General features: G+C 46.6%; 2 protein-coding genes across 2 annotated transcripts; one reads left to right on the forward strand and one right to left on the reverse strand.

Moving 5' to 3' along the window:
- Window positions 1-170: 170 nt before the first annotated feature.
- GLAREA_07488 (UDP-Glycosyltransferase/glycogen phosphorylase) lies at window positions 171-9,554 on the reverse strand (the record flags this gene model as incomplete). Its single annotated transcript, XM_008082176.1, has 10 exons — window positions 171-2,117; window positions 2,166-4,305; window positions 4,353-5,038; window positions 5,101-5,117; window positions 5,172-5,580; window positions 5,635-6,192; window positions 6,242-8,254; window positions 8,333-9,232; window positions 9,349-9,438; window positions 9,489-9,554. The coding sequence occupies 10 exons, from the start codon at window positions 9,552-9,554 to the stop codon at window positions 171-173; spliced, it is 8,826 nt and encodes a 2,941-aa protein (XP_008080367.1).
- Window positions 9,555-11,817: 2,263 nt separating this feature from the next.
- GLAREA_07489 (uncharacterized protein) lies at window positions 11,818-14,589 on the forward strand (the record flags this gene model as incomplete). Its single annotated transcript, XM_008082177.1, has 11 exons — window positions 11,818-12,470; window positions 12,522-12,681; window positions 12,731-12,821; window positions 12,871-12,906; window positions 12,961-12,976; window positions 13,025-13,181; window positions 13,228-13,276; window positions 13,335-13,765; window positions 13,816-13,911; window positions 13,962-14,252; window positions 14,308-14,589. 11 exons carry the CDS (start codon window positions 11,818-11,820, stop codon window positions 14,587-14,589), a joined length of 2,262 nt encoding a protein of 753 aa, XP_008080368.1.
- Window positions 14,590-17,267: the final 2,678 nt, after the last annotated feature.

The raw sequence follows: 17,267 nt of genomic DNA on the forward strand, positions 1-17,267 counted from the left end.
GTTCCAAGAACTCAAATCTAAATAATGCAAAACTCCGGTAGGAAACCCTATGCACATGCATTCTCCACCAAAACATGATTTGTAAAGAAAATCCAGTCAGTATCTCAAAGCAATTTTAGAACCAAACCAGAGAAAAGGAAAGTACCTCGCCATTCAACGATTTTCACCCCTCACACATTCCTCAACGCAGCAGTAACACCCGACACAAACGTCTCCTCCCCAGCTAACCTTTTAATCTTCATACTCTGTCCACCACCACCACCCCTCCCCTCATTCCTTAACAGCGTAACCCTCGCCGGCATAACCTTCTTCGTCGTCGTCGGCGTCGCCAAAGTGCTCGCGCGACTAGCCCTCGTCGTGCCGCTATCGAACAAACTGCGAATCCCCGGCGACATCAACGTCGTCGCGCTCAGTGAAGGCACCATAAGTGACGACGTCTGCGTGGACGAGAGTTGTGGCCGTGTAAGCGGCGTTGAGGGACCGATCGCTGCTGTATTCCAGACGTTTGATGGGACGGGGCCAGATGGCATGGCTGGACGCAGCGCGGGACGTTTGGGTTGAGCGGGTGCGTGGAGGATATCGTAGCGTGCTTTTCCTATCCAGAGCATCTGCTCGTGTTCGCGGAGGTAGCGTTCCCCGCCGAAGGATTTATGGACGATTTCGCGACTGCGCATACCTAGAGCACGTCGTTGTTCGGTTTTAGCGTACATCCGCGCGGTGATGCCTGCTACTTCGTCGGGAGTGGGTTTGTCTGTTATGGTTGGGCATTTGAAATCGGAAGGGTCTTCGGCGTAGGATGACCATTCATCGAGGAGGGCTAGGAAGTTGATTTGGGCGCGGGCGAGATTGCGAGCGTCGTTGGGTGCGACGACGGCGCTGTAACATGCTCCTGTGTCTGGATCCGTGAGGACTCGTAGAGATGCACCTACGTCGGTGCAGACTACGGGGGCTCCTGTGAGGGCTGCCTCTCCGAGGGCAAGCGGGAGGCCTTCAGAGATAGATGAGTTCAGGAAGACCCAGGTCTTTGCGAGAACGGTGGAGGGATTTGCTTCTCCACGCATGTTTACGAAGCGCGGAAGAGATTTAGAGGCTATGATCTCGAAGCAGTCGGTTGAGTATGATGGTGCTTTGTCGACTGCCCCGTAAATATCAAGACGATAGTCAGTGAACCCCCATTCATTTACTATTATATCCGCTGCCAAAATGGCAGTTTTGATGTCTTTTGCATACCAAACATGCGACAACATAGTAACTGTTGGAAGCTCGGATGTGATCTTTTTGATCGGTGCGAATTTGGACATGTCGGGGATGCCGTTGACGACGGGATCAATCTTTCTCTTGAATGTGTTGCGGTGTTCAAGTCGACCCTGGCTGCTGCCAATCTCGACCTCCCAGCCTGGATTGAAGAAGTCGGCACATGGTAGTATAGTATCGGCATGATGGAGGATTAATTGACTGGTAACTTTCATGAGTCCCAGCAAGGCGTTTCGCACAAAAGGTGCCATGGTGCAGAGATCTGAAGACAGATAGAGATTTGTTTCGCGCCAACTTATAGCATGGTCCCAAATTTGCAGCGTAGACCCACGTTTTATTTTGCAAACGATACCGTAGGAAGCACTGACACTGTGGTGAGAGGCCTGAAAGATTGCAGGTATGCGTTCTGGTATAGGTATTGACATAATGAACAGATAACGATGCCACAGGTCTAGCGCAGCATCGAGTTGAGCGACCGATGGAATCTCTGTTTGGAACCAGGTCTCCGACGGAGTTGGACTGACCAGATCTTGGCTTATCCAAAGGTTTCGCCATGCCTTTTTAACAACATCGCTTGTCCATATAGCACTCCAATGCTTGGAATCTGAGAAGTAGGTGTTAAGGTTCACAAGAGCTCGCGTCGTTTGAGCAATATCAGCCATGCTGAAATTGGATGTTCGAGCTCCTTTGACAAGAGCCGCAAGGATTGGTAGGAAATTACTTTTCACATCTAGTTTTGTGGCATATCTCGGTATGTGCTCAACCTCCGCATCTAGGCGATCCTTAAACAGACCATGGGTGGGCGTCATGAAATCCAATCCCCAAAGCGGGATGACTTTTAAGCTGCGTACGTTCATCTCGGTCTAGTGGGTAATTAGCGTGTAGACCACCTATAACTGAGAACAACTTACTTGATGCTTTGGAAGACCAGAATCGTTCGCTGACTCGGCTATCATGTGCCAATTTACAGAGCGAAGATTGTTGATCATATCCCGTCGGCATGCCGATACACCTCCACCTTCATTTGGCCAGGTCCCTGAATCAAGAGCAAGAACTTGTAACTCGCCATTATCAAAATCGGGAGCTTTCTTCCTCGTGCGGCTATTAGCGTCGCCACCCTGGCCGAAGCTGTAAAGATCCCCTATTTTCATTGCTAGAGGCGCCCAGCCGGAAATGGAATTGTCCAAGTCGACAGTCGCCATAATCGCGTCTGCATTCTCATTCAGGAAGGTTTCAGCTCCAATGAGATTACCACGGTCTCTTCGACGCCAATATGGTCGAAGTAATGGTTCCCTTCTAAGCAGTTGCTCATCCAAGTATCTCATTATGACACCGTCGAATCCGGGCTTTGACTTCCATGCAGTCCAGAGTTTTGATCGCGCACGAGACGTAGAAACACGATTCCGGTGGGTATTGACACCCATCCATTGTGGCAGAGCGTGAGGTGTGAGTGATTTGAAATTGACAAGGGGGTCATCAAATGAGAAGCTTGACTTTGTCGGCTTCTTCAGTACTCCTAGGTGATCCCACTGGATGATTGGGGGCGTGTCTATATCTTCTCCATTCAACGTAGTATGAATCGTTGGGTGAAATTTATGATCGTATGTCCAGTGTGATTCATAAACGTCAGAATCCAGAACGAATGTTGCTTCAGTCACCTGTGAATGCGGAATCCACTTGTCTAGTCTCTCCTGATGTGTAGCCGGCGGTGCTGACCATGACACAGTGCAGGTCAAGTGCGGCAGCGCGAACTCGGCTCTCAAAAGCTCATCTTCAAAATCGCTTCCTTGTCTGTAGTGGCAATTGAACCGGACCAGACTTCCGTTGAGAATATGAGAACCGCTTTGAATAAGACCTCGCGAGTTAAACTGAACGTCCTCAAACTCATTCTTTCCCTCGACGCACTTTCGTGAGATTGGAATGCGAGGGTTGTGAGCTCTACAAAGGCGTTTGCGTTTCTCAGTCTCGCTCTTATCAGGATATTCATATCTGTAAACGTTTATTTTGGCGCCATTATTGAACTCTTCCCTCCTTAATAATAGTTTGCTGCTGCTGTAGGTACTAACACGCTGGAGTTTGGCGTTATCCTCTGGCTCTTTGTCTAGTTTGCCGATATACTGATGGACTTTGAAAGTTCCCCCAGTGCCGTAAGGTGCATGTACAAACGCTGTTGAAAAGCCGTCGGTGTTCTCAATTGAAATCTTTTGTCGTTTCAACGTGACAGTCGTACCTCCGATACGACTCCAGAACGTGCCGACATTCTTGCGACCATGGAGCAAGAATATAGGCATGATCATACTCTGGAGCCATTTTGTATATGTCCAAATACCAGTTGCTAAGAACATTGTGGTGCACGCGACGAATCTTGAGCTGGAGCTCAATGCATATGTAAGTTCTCTCTGGAATTCCGGCTCCGCAACAAAAGCAATTGCCATAAGTTTGAGGCATACACCAATTTTATGATATATTGTGCTGATTGGAGCTTTAGTGTCTTGAAGTATCTCACGTATGGTACGCTGCTCGATCGGTTGTACGACCCGTAAGAATCTGAGGGACTCCAACGAGTCCTGGTGGTGTAAACTCTCATCCAAGTCATCGTCCCTCGAACCAAGTGAGTATTTCCTACAAGCCATCGTAACATAAGCTCCATAGTTGCAACGAGTCAAGAATGTTTTGACTGGAAGCTTCAAAGCCTTGTTGAAAACAAGCCACTCGTTCTGAGACCGTGTGGAGACAGCTTCCTGACCGGTGCATCTCCGTATCACCAAATCGCGAATGTCCCTCGGTAATTCATCCCAAGCGGTTTCTGTCTGTATTTGCAAACTGAGATAGTTCAATGACCGAGTTTCGAGGTGCTTTGATAGTGACTTGGCTTGTGTTGAATTTGGTTCTGATGTTGCTAGATACTCTCGAATACAACTTGACACTGGGGAGTATCTTATTTTCTTGGACTGTGTCGCGGCAACTATCAAAGACTCTGAAAGTGACGAATCATCATGGTTCATACCCATAAAGGTCTCGGCGATTCCGTGAAGAATAATTTCAGCAGTGCTGTCTTTTGTCAGCTTGCAACGTCATGTCTTGATTTGATAGCTTACCTTCGACAAAAATTGTGGATGAGCTTTTCTTGTGGCTCGGAGTCCATCATGGCGCATCCTACCAAGAGATGAAGTCTTCCGTCGAAGAAAAGGCTTAATGCCTTCACATTCTGTGCGACACCATTCATTGCCTTCATCGAGACGCAATCAACAATAACTGTTCCGCGGTCGAATGCCGATATGGTAAGTTCTAGAAGCTCGGTGGCTTCTGGAAATGCCTCTGCGGCGAATTTTGCCAAAGCTGTTCGGGGTTCACGATATTGTTCAAGTGCTTGGAAAATGACTCCTTTGATGTCGATACCAGGATTGCCTTGTGGATCGAGTCGGTAACGTTCTTCCTTTCGCATAGAGCGTAGATTGTTGAAGATGATCTGGAGCTCCTCCTGAGAAAACAGAGGATCCTGTCCAGGGTCAGTGAAAGCGTGATAGCCTCCTATGCGAGACACTGTATCATCGTGCCACGTGAGGGTCGTAGAAGTCTGTTCTTTATGTACTTCCTTCATTTTGATACGGGCATAATAAAGAGAGAGGAATGCCGCCGTCCAAGTCGCAACTCCTAGGGTTACAGTATCGCAGTACATGAAGTCCTGGAAATGATACCTAAGGACCTGGCCTAGGGGAAGGCCAACAATGACAGCTGCTAACAGAGGCTTGAGGCTTCGGGGACCTGCAAATATCTTGGTGTACTACCTAAATGTTAATCGAAGTTCCAGTGCGGTTGCAAAGCCTGCAATCTGCAAAGACTTACCTGATACCATAAGAGACCTGTCAGCTCTGTTAGCCTGCCTAGCTTTGAGAATGTAAGCGATTCTTACATACCTGTATAAGCAAGAATATACGAAAGGAACAGTATGGTCGACTCCTTAGTGCTATCAAAGATCCACAAGAGCACTGAAGCGATTGCTAAACTCCAAACGTGCATTCCAAGATAGCGGCAAAGCATGGTCCAATACAGGTTTCGTCGCGCTGTAACTTCCCGTCTAACAGCCTCAGGAATTGATTTCACATCACCAATGAGCATATTTTGGCCAGCAGCTGTCATTTTATGAAGCTTGGTGGCGTTAAGGTCGAGGAGAACTGCGCCAATAAGGTAATATGCTAGTGCAAATCCGACAGGCATTCTATATTTGGTGTTGTTGGCGGAAAGACCGAGAAGCTGGCCGCCATCAAGTAGCGAGGACCACTTGTCGAGAAGAGCGACGATAAAATATAGAATGCTGCAACCGACCTACAGAAGTGGTTATTACTATATCGCGTCTTAAATCCAGGAATTTAAACTCACTTCGTCTCCGGCTTGACGCCAATGTATGAACGCGTTGTGAAGACGCATACCAGTCTGTAACTGCGTGAGTGTCTGCAAAGCTACCTTTGTCTGCATATTCCAGGTGGACGAATATGGTATAGGAAGGGGAGTTCCAGAATATCCGCTGTACCATTCAAGCAGGAAGACAGTAGCATCGTAGCTTTTTGCAAGTGCTAGAACAAGTGGATCACCACATTTTTTTCGCTGAAACCGTTTTCTCGCATCTGTTACCGCCTTTGTCATCGCCGTCCTCGCAACTTTCAAGACTGCAGGATCGGTCATGCCCGCAAGATCTTTTTCGTTACCGTCTTTTTGCGTTTGAAGGTACCACTCTCGTAAGTTTTGGTCGGTGAGCTTTTCTATCTCTAAATACCATGTCGTCCATTTTGATCCAGTGTGTCGTACCCCAAGAGTGAGCAGAAATAGAAAAGCATATAAGACAGAGACGTAGATATAGATGTCGCGATTGGGGACCCAGATTGCGACCACGGGGGAGATAAAAAGAAAGGGAACAACCATCACAATCACCGGACGTCCCTATTTGTGCTATTAGTAGAGCCACATGAGAGATCTAGCAACAACTCACTGATAGAAATCCCGACCCAGGATATTGAAAATTGGCTAGAGTTGCTAGCAAACACAAGTAAGTTGTCAGAGCGACAAGGTATAGAAAAAAGACAATTCCCGCATTAAAACCATTCGTAGCGCTCACGGCTATGAGTCCGATGGTGGCAATAGCCAAGGTGAAGGCAAGACCACCAACCAATCTGGTCATTACAAACATGTTCATCGCTGAAAAAGCCATCGAGATAAGGTAGTAGGATCCACCACAGGTAATCCAGGTACCTACCGCTCCCGAAATTAGCAGCGAAATCATAAGAGCAAGAGTTGCCGAGTGCTTTTCATCGTCGCTCATAGACCCACTTAGATAGAGTCCTCGGCCGGTTGTGGTAAGAAGAATAATATCCAAAAGCGCCGGGATGGCGAAGACGCTCAGGAATGTGGCTCTTTGGTGCATTGACATAGAAGACATTTTAGTGTCCGGGTCGACGTCAATTTTTGCGGCAGCGTAAGCTGACTGAGTTGTAGGGTTCATGTCCGACCAGATTGGAGGTTCATATCCTGCCCGATGGTGATAAGCTCTGTACCTATCAGATAGTAGCTTTCCAAACGCGCTCGGCGTGAGATCAAAATATGCCTCACAACGAGCTCCAGTAGCGAAGAGTTCAGCAAAAGCCGCTGCTTGATCGCTCTGATCGTTGAATAAAGTATTGCGATCCGTTACTTCCATGTATGCCTCATCGAATGCATGCCTTCGCATAGCACAGAATACGGAAAATGCAATCATGTCTACTCTAGAGTCGATACAATCAACTTCAAACGCCTCGGCTAAGCCATCGGTTATCTCAGAGAGAATGGCAAAATTCCTTTCCCGGAGAATCTTTGTGATGACCCTATCGATACGAAGAAAGTTATCCAAGCATGACGAAAAGCTGGGGTGATGGCAGCCCATTTGTTGATACCACTCAACGCGGGACCTTATCAGGTCACAAGCTGATTCACGACCACTAAGGTAACCAGTCGTGCCCACTTCCTTAATTTGAGCGAAGTCCGTACAGTCCAGTAATTGGTTTTCGCACGCCAGCCGAATTAAGTTCAACAAAGACGAGTCCCCAGTGGCTGTAGTCAAATTGAGCATTTGGAGAAATCCAAGTAGTTCCGTTGGTGATAGAAGAGTCAGGTCATGTTGTATTCTCGGCGAGAGATTTGAAGAACGGTCTAGGCGCTTGAGCCATCCAGAGTAGCATAGTTCTGCCTGGAAACACTGATATCTTGAGAACCCTCGGCTGGACAAGAATGTGTGGAGTATTGCCGTCGCAAAATCCGGAACATTTCTGGATAAAAATATGTCTAGAACCTGCTCCTCATCAAGGGAGTACACACCCCAAAATCGAACGCCTGGCCGTACCTGAAAGCCTTGATCGAGACCAATGTGGATTCGCAGATCGGAACCGTCTGAGGTAGCTTGGGAAAGTAGGTGAGCCAGGTCTGCCATTGCGTTTAGACAATCAGACAAGTGATCTAAATTTTCGTCCTCAAGAAAGTCGCAAAATTCTGACATACTTTTGCCTATGCCGTGAATTGTTGGTAGTTTCATGTCCTCTAATAGGTTCATTCCCTTGAAACGCGATTGATATTGCATCACCTCTAGGAATGCTTTATTAGAAATTTCAAGGCCAAGCGGAAAGCATCCAAGATAGTCGTAGGATAATCCACTAGGTGATTTTGATATTGGATTGCCAGTACTTTGGTCCCAAAGAGAAAGCCACGTGAGCGAGCCGACCGAGAGTGACGCAGAACTAAGCGACACCGTTGGGGTTGAAACTCCGCCATCAATTATCGATTTCATGGAGTCTGACGACCACCCGTTTATGCTCTCTCCATCATATGTGCCGGTAGAACTGATAGTGGCCCGTTCAAATGCATTTTCATCATATAGTAAACAGGGGTCGTTCGACGCAGCGGCGGGAAGATCTGAGAGAAGCTCCTGAAGCTTTTTTACGGGCAAAGTTGATTCCACGATGTAGTGGGGGTGGATCTGGTCTGTGTTAGTGTCAATCTTGTTTGAAATATTCGGTGCTCAACTAAACAGTTGAAACGCGAGGTAGAGACTGACGGTGCAGTTAGAGCGCCATTTGTTATGAAACTGCATGACCTTCAATTCCTTCAGCCAATCAAACGCACCAAGTGGCTCTATCTGCTTCAGACACAACTCGGCAGATTCAAGGGCATTTTCCGACCCTATCCATGGTATCGCACTGTAGAATCTTGACCACTGGTAACTTCTCTTGACGACAGCGTTCAGGGGTAAGGCATCTTGATCCAGCGTTTCCCAAAGCAATACAACAAAACTCCTCAGACATGCTTGAGAGACGAACGCCTTAATCGTGGGTCGCATGGCAGACATCTGGAATGCATCTCGCTCTTCGCCGTTTGGGGAGATGGTACCATTTCGAATAACAATACCCTTGACTTCATCTAAATTCGCAAGTTCCGCATCGAAAAGAAAAACGGGAGCTGCCGCTTCGAGATACGCACAAAGACCAAGTGAGTCAACAAGATACAGGAATTCTTTCAGTAGCGGCACAGTAAGCTGATTTTCCCAGTTGCTGATCAGAACGCCAGATATTATGTTGTTGTGACTAGAAATGACTTTGCAGGTCTCCATCAAGTTCTGCAGCCACTCTGTGATGCATATGAGCGCTTCGACGTCTACGACGCCAGCAACTGTGCGAACATCAAGGCGGGCAAGTGCTTGCGAGGGTAAGGAGTACCGCCCACTCAGCATTGCTTCCACGATACCGGGCCGCAAGGGATCAAAAATGAGTAAGTCCCATTGTGCTAGAAGCCTTATTTGATACTGAGTTGGAGGACTCGCAAATTCGCCGAGATATACTCCATAACTTCCAGGTCTACCCTGTATTCTTTCGATACGACGGTGGGAGAGGGTTTGAGCGGCGCCATTCATGAATGCCCTGACCGACGCTGAAGCCCGACGAGGAGTCGACCTGTGTTTCTAAAGGACGTTAGCTAGATTCTTGGAAACCGAATCGCTGTTGAGGGAGTTTTTGGAGAGCATATTTGTCAATTGGCAAATCACACACGGAAAATATTTCTCTTCGAACAACGTACCGTCCATCTTTCTCGAAGTTTAATGAACACTGTGTACGAGATAAAAGAAGCACCGATTCCTAGCGAAAGGAGAATGAAGGCGATGAGGATCTAAAAACTCATCAGCAGAAACTTCTTGCTTAAACAGGAATGAGTTTTACGAATTGCCACCAGTCTATGAAGAGGTCTGTATAGTCCCCGGACGCAACACCGGTGATAGCAGCCATCTGAATGTACAAAGTATCTCAGAGTCGTGAGACAATGCTGAGAATATACATCAAAACACAGGTAACGAATAGCAAACGACGAATATCTTGCATGTAAACATAGCCGTGACGAGAGCATAAGGGTTACCAACATTTACTTCACTCGGCACTGCGTGGCAGAATAACAGGTGGAAGTAGCATAATTGAAAAGCAGGATGATCCAATGGCTAGAAAAATATGAGGGGCATGAACCACAAGTACACATTTACCAAGATCCTAAAGGTTACTTCCGCTCAGGCGAAGTAAGCTTTTCGAGAGCTCTTGCCCGAACCACATGTTGATGAGCATTTGCTATTCAGGATCCACGATGGCGAAACAAGTTGTATCCAATTCGGGCCGCCAGCCACTTCCTTCGACTGAAAGATGGAAGAGGAGAGAGTGACCCAAAAAAAAAGAGCCAAGGAGCGCCTGGCTTCCGTGGCGGGGTCCCCAGATTTCGGCGGTCAAAGGCTGAATGTTGCATCCTTTGCATCCATATAGACGAGGAAATCTTCGAGAAACGGCAGTGGAAGGCGGGGATGATGTCCTCACACGTGGCACAGAGACCTTTTCTGCAAACAATATAAGCTCGACTGCACCAGATAGGAATTGAATTGCAGGGAAGCGATCACGCCGACTACAATAAATATTGCAATGCCGCTCCTCTGATGGATCCTGCAAAGCGTATTCATTGAATCATTCTCGGCCATTCACATAAGTGCTGGTGGTATCACTCCAGAAATGGGATTCTTTGTACAGCTTGACAAGCGGAGTTGAAATGTCGGGCAGACAAATTAAAGAGATAATCACCGCGACCATCTAGGATGTCCTCAGTGGTGTGACGACGAGCGTAAGCGTGGTCGAGGATGATGGCATGAAGCCGCGTGATGAACGAAGGGGGCCATATCGCTGTGGGTACTGGAGCAAGGACAGATTTGCAAGTGTATAGCTGACTTCATACAGACGGCTCAATCGGATAGCAAGTAGGAAATGACGAGGTTTGACATTGGATGGTTGATGTTCAAAGAGAAATGAACCTGCACGTTTACGATAGACGAAGGCAGAATGATATTGGGGCTAAAAGAGCCCCACTTAAGTTCCACTATTAATTGGTTCCGGTATAACTTCGGTCTAGCAAATACAGTTGATGCCTCAGGCTCAAATTAATATAGACTTACCAGATTTCGGCGTGAACACCACAACTCTTCACAAGAGCCACCAAAGCTATCACATACATGCGCTATACCAATGGCGAATCTCTTGAGCAAAAATAATTACCTCGATTTATAACCGAGTACTTAGGAGGGGTGGATAACGGTAAGTGAGACGTGGTTCTCCAACGGCTTTTGGTTTTGACAAACATCCTCACAAATCACGGCTTCGGAGAAGCCACCCTATGGCAAGCATCAAATACTCTCCAGCCGAGGCTACTGTCATTTACCATAGGAATTTTTTTTCCAGGGCTATCTGCATGCTATATTGACGGCAATCTTGTGATGCCAGGAACAATACATCAAGGGTACGCGTTATTTAAATGGAAAGCGAAAGGGAAAGACAGAAGCGAGAAACAGACCACCAGAACCGCTCCGGGAGTGCAAAAACTGGAAGTGTAAAGCGCGTAGGGCTCAAAGCCAGGCGAGCTACCCCAGAGTCTCTTTCTTCCAGGTTTGGATTCATCCACAATGACCCTTGGCGGCTATAGCAAAACAGCACAACCACATTCACCACAGCATAACAATTTAAGCTACGGCACTTCGTTGTGTTTCTCCATATACTGCTAATACGAATGAGAATTCTCGGTTTCACCCTAGCTACCGTTCTTTACCTTAAGAATTGCTTTCCAAACTCGTAAGCATATTCTGCCGAGTTGGTCACGCTTCTCGATCCGTCGTACATACACGACACTAGCTGAAGTCAATGGGATGAATGTTCCATATGTGGTGACCCAACATGGATTATTGCTTGAAGCAAGCAACGTTAAGCCGCTTTTGTGGTTGTTGCCAATCCCAATCAATCTCGCTTGGGCTTCAGTCGAATAATGTCTGATGTCCACGCGTATTGTTCAGAGTTTGCAATGGCACGTTGACTTTGGTTACTTTGTGGTAGCAGACTCGTCTCCGGCTCCTTTCAATTTGCGGCATGTTGTCTTGTATATATTCCAGTCAACATCTTTTTCGGGCTTTTAAATATCACACCTTCTTCGATCGACGAATGAGTTGCCGTTAAAAGTTCGTTGCCGAAAAAAATGATGAGGACCTGCTTCACCTTGGCCTTGTGCCTCACTGCGGTCTATGGGTGCCGTGACAATCGACTCAATCTGAGACGAACAACTGGCGAGGATCCGATCAACAGCGATCAGACTGTGATGCCCCAGCTCACTGATTTCGCACCTCTGGTTTCCATTTCGGTTAATCGACTAACTGTTAACGTCAACACTTCAGCACCAGTCGTTGCTGAAGCCCCTCCCGCACCAATCATAGCTACCACTGTGTCTAGCACAGTGTTAGTAATTGCCCGAGACCCCACCAATGCATACTCGGCATACTCTGGTCTGAATGATTATGGTATACCATACCAGTTGCTGATAGTTCCTGCCCAAGGAGCAACCCTCCCCAAGCTTAATGAAACTTCAACCCAAGGCAACTTCGGTCTCATAGTCGTGCAGTCAGAAGTCAGCTATCTCAACCCCAAGACAAACACATATGGTAGTGCCTTGACCGATGCACAATGGGCGTCAATCTACAGTTATCAAACGTCGTTCGGTGTTCGTTTGGTTCGATTGGATGTTGCTCCGTCAGCTTCAACGGGTACAGCATCACTTGGAGGCTGTTGCAACACAACCGAACAGCTGGTCTCTATTTCTAATGATGCTGGATTTACTACTGCTGGACTCAAAACGTAAGTCTACTATGGTACTTAAACTTCTGAATATTGCTAATGGACTTCTAGTGGCGCAACGCTGGGGACACTCGGGTTGTATCACTATCCCGCTAACATCACAGACCGCACAATCGCCACTGAATTTGCTCAATTTGATGTCGCTACCGCTGAAGGCTTCAAGTCGAAGTCAACCGCTGGTGTTATTAACAAGATCAACGGAAGAGAACAGGTTCGTCTTAGACTCCTGACTGTTCGCACTATTGACTCAAATTGATTAGATGGTATTTTTCATTGGCTCTTCTACTGACTGGAGCTTGACTTCTAATTTCTTGCAACATGCTTGGGTTCACTGGGGAACTAGAGGCCTTTGTAAACATTATCCTACGCTTCCCCAAAATGTAGCTGCTAATTCGCTTAGATGCTGGATTCCGCAGAGCGATATTTACTCCACAAGGTAAGTCGATACCCCCAAATTCGTGACTATATGCAAAATACTGACTGGTCCCAGTTGATGATATCTTCTTGTAAGTATCATCTTATATCTAATATCAACCTGCTAATTAACCACTAAGACTTACTCCACTGTATGATCACAACACAACTGAGTTTCGCGTGCGAGGAGCCGATTTGGACAATCACGTGGCATGGATTCCAAAAATTACCAAGAAACTTAATACTGGAAGTTCTTGGTTTATGGAGATTGGGCATAATGGAAACGGAAATATTGAGGTTCGTTCGCTCCTATGAATGCCTTGCAATGTGCTCACATGACCAGGAAACTGAACTCACCCAAAATGATGAAAGCCTTTGCAAGCCTGGCGCAAGTATGTAGATTCAACAGCACCTGTGGCAAAAGGAGTATGTTTACTAATTCAACAACAGTCGAATACGCTGATCAAGTCGACACACCACTAGAATTTGTCAAGCCATTAGGATCAGGAACGGATTTGTGGCCTGCGAAAATGGTCACTTACGCCAAAGATGGAAAATACACCTCTGATTGTATTGAAAACGACGAGTTGATGCAATGGTTCATGGATTCTGACAATCTCAACTCATTTGCCCACATTTCTCACACGTTCACTCATATGGATCAAAACAACGCGACCTATGCCGATGCATTAAGAGAAATCACGTGGAACACAGCGTGGCTTAAGTCTGCTGGGCTTTCTAAAGCGAAGAAATATACGGTCGATGGTATTATTCCTCCAGCTATCACTGGTTTACATAACGGAGATGCACTTCGAGCTTGGGCAGATGCCGGTATTAAGCATGTGGTTGGAGATAACACTCGTTCTATTCTTCTAAATCAGGTATGAAGCTACTGAGCTAAAAAAGGGACAATCACTAATTTCCTCTGCAGGATAATGAGCACTGGCCAGTAATTTCAAATAAAGCCATAAATGGATATGATGGTATCCAGATTATCCCGCGGTGGGCATCAAACATCTACTATAACGTTAGACTCTTTCCTCACTAATCATTAGGCTTGCTAACAGTTACATTCAGTGCGATCTACCAGCTTGTACAGTAGCAGAATGGCAAAAGTTCTCATCCGGAAAAGGCGATTTCAAAGATCTTCTGGTGCTCGAGAAGAACACCAACGTCCGACATCTTCTCAGCCTCCGCCATGATCCTTTCATGTTCCACCAAGCCAACATGAGAGTAGACGATGTTGCAGACACTACCGTGAACGGAGTCAAGGGACAATACTCGCTCTTGATGGCATGGGTCGACACAGTAGTAACAGAATTCGTACGCTTAGTGAAATGGCCCGTTGTTTCCCAAAAACAAGACGAGGTAAATTCAACACATCAAATCATTCTTGCTCTATTTACTGACAATTGCATAATAGCTTGCAGCATCATTCATGTCCCGTATGAACCGAGACGCATGCAAACCAGCCCTCAGCTGGACAATCGACACCACCGCCAAAACCATCACAGGCGTAACACTATCCGCCAAAGACCTCAGCTGCAAAGAAAAACTCCCAGTTACACTTCCCGGCCCCGTTTCCAACGTGCAAGGCGCAACGAAGGAACAACTCGGCTCTGATCCTCTAACACTCTGGGTAACGCTGACCGGCAAACCTGTCACTTTCACTCTGACTACACCAATACCGCTTTCAGCGGCATAGTTACGGGCATGTTTGGGTCATACAGAAGTTGAGCTTACACAAGATCCGTGCTACCAAATTCAATGTTATTTTCTGCATTTTCATTTCAGTGTAATATCCCTGCATCAACTCAATCCACCGATAATATATCGCACATAATCGCACGACATATCGGCATCTTATTGCTTCACAGTCCCATCCTTCAATTCCTCACTTCCCATCACGACGTTGTAATTCGGGGCCGAAAAGTTTAATATGTAATCAAAAATTGTCCAAATCCATTACCACTTGCATTGTCAGTTCATATAAACCATTCAAAATACAACGTTCACAACATGAGTGATCTTTCTTCAACCATGACACCATCAGTGCCAATATCCATTCCCGCACGCGAATTCCTTGCTGCATCCACGGAACCGGCTAAACGATCCGCAAGATCCAATATCAATCAAATCGAGATGTCCAACCCCAGTCCCAACATCACATTCAATCTAACAATTTCCGCAAAAAAAACTCCCTCATCCACCAGAAAATGAAAAATCCTACTCTAATCACACCTGCTCCCCAGATTTTCCCTCGTGGGTACTCTCATCGCCAAGACACGTCACATCCTCATTAAAAGAAAATATACGATGGTACTTCACGGCCCAACGTACAATCTGCAGTGCCAAGTCCCCACGTTCCTGAAGATCACTGCCGACAAGTGCCACTCGCTCATTTACAATGCCACGAAGGACGATCATGGTAGTCTTTTAACTTGCTCACGCCATATCTCAGCCTTTTTGTGCTTGGCCGTGCGGCTTCAGGCTGATGGAAAAGGGGGGGGGGAGCATCCCGAGCCGGCGCTTCCCCGAGAAGATGGGACTCCGAGGGGACGGCTTGAGGCAGAAAGCCTGTGCTGATCATTCGGTTGTGCATGAACGTGTCCCATAGCAGAATAACAGGGTGACTTCGAGCCAAAAGGAAAGCTCCGGTATGCGGCTGTTGGAAGGCTATGTTTGTTCAAGCTAGAGATCTGTCTACGTGGCGTTTTTAGACAGTCATCCGTGTGCATAAAGAATGGAGATCCGCAACATGGATGGGAGGTGCCGTCATGTTGGTACTGAATGACTTCCGTAGATGAAGCTTACTACCGCACCTGTAGCGGTAGATTTTCCTGTCAAGGAATATTTGCTACTGGGTCCATTAATCAGAAACAGCAATGTCAGAAGACAGGTTCAGTAATTTCTTTAGCTTCCCAACAGACCAGCCGACCTTGAAAATGGTGAGATCTTGGTGATGTGATGGTGAAAAAAGTAGATTGAATTGTGAAATCTTTGAAAATCGGTAGACGCGACAGAGATCCTGTGGAATCCTTTGCTCCGAAAGGTTATTTACCATGTGGACACGGCAAACTCAGCCTCATCGACCCTGGAATTACATGGTTCCCCACGAGATCTGAAGAAAAGTGCAAACTATTGCGTAAGCTTATACTTTATACTTAATTGCTCTACTTGTTCTATGTAACTGTAACCTTAGCGGAATAAAAAACTCGCAACTGGCCGACGATCTCTCCTATTATTCTATCAAACACTGTCAGCATCTCGCTGTCAGTCATCTTGAGGCATAATTTAATCCCTCAATTAAGCCATCGAATCATCGAGTCAACTGCCCGAAATACGAAGTGCAATTTGATTTTCCTTTGCGAAGAAAAGTCGTCAGCATGTCATCCGGTGGCATCTTCCCATACTCGCGATACCCCACTGAGGATGTACAACCGAAGAAGAGGTTCACCAATCGCTGCAAATACTTCACAGTCACGACTATTTTCGTTATTGTAGCGGTAGTTGTTGGTGTTTACCTACTGGCTCGAAGACAGCGTGGAGCAACAGTGCCGGAGGATCACTGATTGTCTCCAAATTGAGGATGCGGAACGGTAGATGGAGCTTAGAAATTCGGAGTTGACGGTAATCCAAAAGCTTGTATTCTGTTGTGTTTGAGACTAGTGAAGCTGTAGAAATGGTATGTGTCAAATCTTGTACCCTACCAAGCCAGATTATCACAACTTTCTGCATTTCATGATACACGGAAACTAAGTGAAACTGTAGCCTTCTACTCGCATTCAGCTGTGTCTTTCATTTTCTTGGAGAAAGGGGGTTGACGACGAGCATTCGACAAACCAGACAACTTCGTCGTTGAACTTTTCAACTATATCTTTGGGCAGGGTACCGGTTACACGCAAGCGCAGCAATCATCATGCAACAAGGGCAACAAGAGCAACAAGAGTAACCTAAACTATTGCTACATGTCCTCCGATCTCGGATTCAGACTAAACTTGCAACAGCTGTTTACTATCGTAAAATCAAATTCAATGAAAACTGACTACGGGAAAGCCTAAGTGGCAAATCACAAAGAAAAGAAAAGGCTAGATGCTATAGGGCCGCATAGTATTACTCCCATAGAAGATGCGCTAAGCGTAGTCAACTGGAGGCAATAGAAACACAAATAAAAAGCTCAAAGCTAGAATCTCCAAGTTCGTGGCGAAAAGTCTGTATCTTGAAGTGAAAAGTGACCTGGTAGTAGACTAGCCTCCTGGTCCTCCTTTCGGACGCTAGCTCTTTGCCGAAATAAACTGCTCGTTGACGGTTGCATACGGCGGTGGAGTTCCTCTGCTGCTTGCATTCGGTACCAAATCCCAGAAGATCTACTTCGATCAGGAT

This window comes from Glarea lozoyensis, assembly GCF_000409485.1.
Source record: "Glarea lozoyensis ATCC 20868 chromosome Unknown GLAREA16, whole genome shotgun sequence".
Lineage (NCBI taxonomy): Eukaryota > Fungi > Ascomycota > Leotiomycetes > Helotiales > Helotiaceae > Glarea > Glarea lozoyensis.